General features: G+C 34.6%; 1 protein-coding gene across 1 annotated transcript in view; it reads right to left on the minus strand.

Moving 5' to 3' along the window:
• LOC144434163 (unconventional myosin-X-like) overlaps positions 1-7,397 on the minus strand; it is a 106,921-nt gene extending 99,524 nt beyond the window's left edge. The window contains exon 1 of the mRNA XM_078122618.1: positions 7,341-7,397. Within this exon, the coding sequence (XP_077978744.1) occupies positions 7,341-7,358 (18 nt within the window). The 5' untranslated portion in view covers positions 7,359-7,397. The remainder of the gene's footprint in view (positions 1-7,340) is intronic.

A 7,397-nucleotide genomic window follows, 5' to 3' on the forward strand; every position in this document is an offset into this window, starting at 1 on the left:
AGGTAAGGGCTATACATGAGCAGCCCAAGTGCTAACAGATTACATAATGGACATGTGTAATAGAGTGGCCATTTGGAATGGATGATACAAGAATCAACTTTCATTTAATTAACTCTATTCCTACCCTAGCTCTAGCCATTATACAGACTTGATTGAATAAAAATATGTGTATGTTGTACACCCAACCCACAGTACTAATATTTAACCCTCTTCAGCAGATCAAGTCCATGTACAAGTCCATTATTATTTATATTCATGTGATTTTGAAATAGGTAGTATAAATAAAAAATATACATAATATTAAGTTACATTAAGACTTTATATTCTTGCCTACGGAATCAATATTTATTGCTAATATTGGTGCACATACCTACATGTACATGTACAGAAATCAAATGATCTGGTACATATATGTAATTGCGACTTCAATTTCATCTATGCATAATCTAGAGATGGTTTGTACTTGGACTGTGTGGTTACGTGTATTATATCCTGCAGACAGTGACCCTGCTATAAATTAAACCCCCACTGAAAGGTTAGTGCCTACTAAACTCAACAAAGTACATATAATCAGAGTAAATGGACACAGTATTCAAAGTACATGCTGTTACAGCCTGTAGTAAATTCAATCAAATGAAGTATGCACATTACAGTGCTATCTCTACAAACTGCCATCCTCAATACACCTAGTTCATTAACTTTATTTCTGTAAGGTTACTTGCCACATGAACTGTCAGTCTTTATCCTAGAAACTGGATATCCAAGTGTTTCCAAGTGACCTGAATGTATATCAGTTTACTATATGTATGCATCTGACCAGCAAATAATCAAAATATAAACTAATAACATACATTACCTTGATAGTTTTGAAACCAAAACAGGAGTTGAGAAGACAAACAATTTTCAAAAAAAATTCTATTCTGGAAATGGTACAAGTTTATTACTTTTTTTTAATAATCTTCTTTTTCAGAAGGCATTGTTTATTTGAATGTCAGAGTTACATGAAAGCAGCTTATACATGTATCTTGATACTTACTATCTTTTTGAAAATCTTTTCTACAGATTATAAGTCGACTTCGTACGATATTTAATCTCACGTGTATAACCGAACATTATACTAGTAGTATGTAAAATGATAGAGGCTGTATTTATCTGCTACCAGCTACTTCCGGGAATGAAAATAAACATTGAAAATATCTCCAGGTAAAAATCTACTATTCAAATTCCCTCTGCACACAACCCTCAGGTTTCAGAAATATGAAAAAACAAACCTAAGTCAGTTTTCAGAAATGTGTCACTGCCAGATGGTATAAAGTCAGATTTCAGATATATGCCAAAACAAACCTAAATCAGGTTTCAGAAATGTGTCACTGCCAGATGGTATAAAGTCAGGTTTCAGAAATGTGTCACTGCCAGATGGTATAAAGTCAGGTTTCAGAAATAAGCCAAAACATACAAATTTAAGTCAGGTTTCAGATGCCACTGTCAGGAACAAAATAACAAAATTGTGTGACCTTATTGTGCATTCAACTAAAGTGGTAACGATGGAGACTGATAGACGTTATATTTTATTCTTTTGACAAAGGAAATCTCTTGTCTCCTGTGTCCTAATAATAGTAAATTCACAAATCATATCTAGATAATCTCCTTGAACCTTCCTTAATCCAACCTAAAAACCATCAGTACCCAACAAAAGCAATTAATTGTGACCGTGGATAACCGCAAAAATCCTTGAAATTCCAATCTTCACAATATACTCTATCTCACCATTCAGAGTTGATAAACAATGAGTTGATATATTCTGAAGGGATATACACATGCAGTAAATGGGAGAGGTTTTTTTGGAGGTGGAGATGTATAACTCTTTCTCAGTGTTTGATCTTAAAGTTGATCATCTCCTTTCAGTTTTTATTTGATATCAACTGGGTATGATTTTCCTGTGTATAATATATATGCATGAATGATCTGATCTGTCATGGTTATATTAATTGTGTAATGTTTTTCTTTGATAAACTCATACTCCCTTGAACATGTCATTTTACAACAGCAAAGCATACAGCTGTATTGATTGTGACATCAAACACATTGTGAACTATGTTTGCATTCTTACCAAATCACTCAGCTATCTCAGCATTACCTAAGAACTAACATTAATCTTTGTCTTCCTCTTCAGATGTTATATTTGGGTTTTTCCTCCACTTATGACACATGATGTGGTATGTAAAACCTTGTACTGTGGGCAAACATTTCCTGTGAATTCTCTCCACGAAATGGGTGGGAAACACAAACATATCGTAGGATGTCAATAAATCAAGTCCAAAATATGTAGGGGTCACCCTGTAACAGATTAGTTCAAAACATTCCAATAGCTTCATAAAATGCAAAATGTCTCAAGGAACTATTCCGGAACATGTCGGTGACACAATAGTAAATTTCCTTTCAACAAATCCAGGATGTAACACTTAGCAAAAATGGGAATACGGTGAAACCCCAATTCTTGTAAAACAGTAGTAGTACGACAAAGTTGGAATTTATACGTCACCATAATTCTGTGTTCAAAAATTTTGTCTCAGTAACACAACTGAAAATAAAGCAAGCTTTTCTAATGCAGCACTTTCCCACACTGTACTCAAAGTACTGTACAATTACTACCCCTGGCATGGACCTATAGTGGCACAACAACCTTCTAATTGAACTTCCTCAACTTACACAGACACTACATATGACAGGACTGATAACTACAGAGGTTGTGTTAATGCTCCACTGTCTATATAAAGTGAAATGAGCAAAGGAACAACAGTTTGAATCTTGTTTTTACTAAATGAACCCATAACCTGTTTTGAAGAAAGAGAGTATGATATTACTTACAACAAATACATGTAGGTGTTTAGGGTTAGTTAGGTTCAGTGCAGTACAATGTATGCTTACTAATATTCACTTCCTTTCAAAACATTCATCTTCATTCCACAAATTATACACAACTCTATAGGTGTTCAATGACAAACTAGACTTTTATTTCAAATTGTGAATTACTCATTTTTTTTACATGTGAATGTCACGAATGACAGTATAGCAGTGTCTTGTGTGTCTCAATATAATCATTTCTAATTTGTCAAGTACAAATGTAAACAAATGTCTTTGATTTGTCACAACAATTTTTGTTAAAAGACTACAAAGTCTACCTGAGTTCCCATTTTTAGATTGTCTAGGAAAGTTATGATACAAGGTACAAGTATAGAAATCTGTGCAAAGATTACTAGATCACCCTCCCCCTCTGGGTTCCCCCCCCCTCTGTTACCAGGGTTCCCAACTAAAATTATGTATGGAAATCTGTGAAAGGATTGCTAAACCCCCCCCCCATCCCCACCCCTTCTCTGTTACCCTGGTTCCCCACCAAAATTATGGCACACTATTAAAGGATCACTAGACCCCCTCTCCCATACAGTGGTGTTCTTATACTTGTGACATATCTCTCTAAATACACATTAGCATGGATTGGAAGTATGTGGGCTATACTTCCATGATATTAGGAATCAGCAGGGACTGTTGCTAATAAAATCCATAACTATACAATACTTGTATAGATATTAATTTTCTATACATAACATCAGCATTAAATATTAGATTCTTAAACAAACACTAAATGTAGGTTATTGTATTGACACTGTATTCATTAAGATTCCTTTACTATTGATTTGTGACATACACAAATATCTCTAGATAATGGCTTTACATTTTGGTTGTAATTGAAATTATGCAACAAAACAAATGTACACTGACAGTGTAATATCCTGTGTTATCCATTCACATAAATCAATCTGTGAGTTCAATTCAAGTGTTCACTGTGACCTCAAGTATGTGTACACCTGCTGATATCCTAAATGCATGTCATAATAAACTCATTTTTCCCCAAATTGAAATATAATTTCAATCAATCTGAAATTTGAACAATAATTAATAATGCCCACAGGTACTTTTGATCATTGTATAGCATATTGTAGTGATAGAAAAATACAGAATATTTGCAACAATGAACATTAATTACTACAGAAACCACATTCAAACTGTAGTCCCAGTGACAATAATAGCCATGATTCAACTATACAAATTCCATTATATATATTTTGAAACAGGTACCTTCTTCCAAATTGGAGATTGTCTCTCTGTGATTTACAGTTAGTCATTTCCCTTGTACTCAAAATTACGTTTTCACTCTATTATCATCTGTATTGTATTCCATATACAAGGTAACTAATTTGCCATTCAACTTTGTTTCCTCCAGTTATTTGATCAAGATCCCCGACACCAAATTGGATTTTTTATTGTACATCACATTTTCATATGAAAGAGCACAAGGTCAGTGATTTAAATGGTACACCTCCACAACCCTGCAAACACACCCCTTATACTTAATCATGGTAGCAATAAATTTTTCTCAGTTTCTTATCTGATCTCAGACATTCAAGGATAATCAATTTAGCCAGTAAACATACAGTTTTGATACTGTAACAGCATTCATCTTCCCTATACAAAGAAGCTAGCTCTGGAAATGAGACACGTCAGAGTTCTCGAAGCGTGTATTTCCAGAGCTACCAAGAAGGTAAAAATGGTGCAGAGAGGGTATTAAAACACTGAAATCTGTGTTACGTACATATAATGTACACTTTTCATTTGGTTGATTTCAGCTCTGTCCTCTCAACACTGCTCAGACATTTGAATTCAATTTTTTACTTTTAAACTAGTAGTGAAGTGCTTCTATTTCTTTTCAACAGTATTGTCTATTTTAGATTTTCTGACAGTAGCAATATTGACCTATACTCAAGAGTGTATATTTTAGATTTCATGTCAGTAGAAATATTGACAAAAACTCATCGTGGTATCATTTATAGATTTCCTGACAGTAGAGATGTTGACATCAACTCAACAAATGTCTATTTTCGATTTTCTTACAGTAGAAATGTTGACATCTGACTCACTAGGAAACCTCCTGTTTGTTTAGCCTATAGTATGCACTTAGTCATGCAAGAATACCCTGGCATGATCAAGAAGGATAAATATTTGGACAGACAGATGACACAATCATGAAAGTAACTCTATATAGTTTGCTTATATAAGATCAGACATACTGTACAAGAATATCCTTTTCTTACAATGCACTTTTTTTTCAAAATTCTTGCATCATGATTTTTTTTTTTAAATATACGAAGTAAGTGTATGATAGCCCTCTTATTAGGAAAACACTGAAACTTAATTTACAGAACTGTTCCCCTTTGTTAATTTATGTAAATCTTCTCATGTTAAAGAGAATTCTTGGAGCAGGGTTTTTGATCTCCAAGTTGATTGGGAAGTATAAGTGGCATCTACTAACTATCACTCCAAAATACTACTTGGCAAAAAAAAAACCCACCTTCCATTCTATCCTGTGCTATACTTTCTCTATGTGCACCTGCTTACAAGTGGTCTGCAAATGACTCAAGTTTAGAGCAAGTATACCTAACATATTGTACTATAATATAAACTCTGAATACATTCAGTTGAGAAAGAAAATACATAAATTTAGAAATCGGATGACCTATTTTTACTAAACAAACATACCATTCCCAACCCAAAACTCCCACTAACAGATTTTATAGTTCTTTTTATACAATAGTACATTTCATTCAAGGTGTCCTTATCACAACTGATGAATGATACACACTTATTACACACAGACAGTGCTGAAACTGTTCTGTCAGAGGTGACTAATTATGAAATAATTGGGTTGGGTCATACATAGGGGAGAGCTAACAAAAGTTGATGGTACACATACTATAGTTTATTATAGACATTTGCTATTCAGTTCAAGGTGTGCACACAATAGAAACCATTCATCAAGTCAATACGTCTGAAACTTTCAGTCTCAATGAGCATAATATTACCCCCAGATGACTAAGGTGTCATCAAATTATCAGCATATAAATACCTACTACTATTAAACTACACTCTGCTGAATTAATCCAGATATTTTTTGCGGCAATATCTTGGAATACAAACAATGTCTTCTTGATTAATTGCTTTCCTCCTTATACATTTCGTCTAAGTTATTAGCAATGTACCAAACACCAATTTAGTGCTATTCTTTCAGATACCTGTATATTTATGATGCAAACTTTCAGAACTGCCTTCAACTTTGTTTTCGAAACTACCTTCAACCTAAAATGTTTATTTGCGAATACCTTGCATTCCAAAGGTGGCCACCTTTAGTCATAATCGTAACACAAACACACGAATCTCACTTGATACTATAATGATACGATACCACAACCTTGCCTGCGTAACGATATTTTCAACGGATATCGTGCCATGTGTCATTATAGTGTACTTACACTTGTATATAATGTTGCACTTTCTCTATTTTTTGGTAAACATTCTACACAGCTTACTAACAAAACGTGGAGTTTCAAACTCGCCATGCAGTTTCAAGTACAAAGTCCGTCTAGTGAATGGATATTGGAATGCTGTCATACACACGGACTGAGTCACACTACCAAAGGGGAGATTCAATGGCCGGAAACGAAGTGAATCCTTTCAAACACGACAAAAACAGTTTTCACGTAGGTGTTGATCACAAAAGTAATCGATTGCGAAAAGTAGAACAAGATGACTTCACACTTCTGACCCCCTACCCCCTCAAAACCAGAAAGCAGATTGCCAATGAAAGTATTTTAGAAATAAATATTACATGTCAAAAACTGTTTGCATGCACATTTACATGTAATATGCAACAATGCGTCCGTGAATATCATTTAAAATTGAATGGTCACTTTGAATACCGTTACTGATTAATGACACATGAGTACTGATTTTTTCCTTTTTACTCAGCTTTGTCTGGTCTTGAAAACCTCTTGAATTAGTGAATATATTGTTGTTGTTTTTTACCTGGGCACACACACAGTTACGACGACCGTACGGTGTGTATCGATCACCAAATCGAATGCGGAAGCGAGTTTCGATCGTCGCTGCTAACCACTACATTATATTACACTGTTAGTACCCCGTGTTTTACATGTGTCCCCAAATCACAGTGAGACTAACAGTCGAGTGGAAATTAATGGCCGTTGTCAAAACCCATGAGAAAGTTGTACGAATAATTGTCCGGAACTATGCCACTTCAGCAAGTTTAGCGAAGGAGTAGTGTGTAGTCCGATTGAGTAACGAATGGAGGTCACAACTGAAGACCTAAACTTACTGCGGAATAAGTGGCGAATCAAAGTAAAACATCCCAACGAATCAAAATAAATGATAAGACAGGGTGTATTCTTCGCTAAAATTGTCATACACATCAATATAGTGTCACTTACCGGCGTCAAAATATCCATTTTCCAGAAATTACATTAGTCGCTGGTCTGCTAGTAAAC

Source organism: Glandiceps talaboti, chromosome 4, assembly GCF_964340395.1.
Source record: "Glandiceps talaboti chromosome 4, keGlaTala1.1, whole genome shotgun sequence".
Lineage (NCBI taxonomy): Eukaryota > Metazoa > Hemichordata > Enteropneusta > Spengelidae > Glandiceps > Glandiceps talaboti.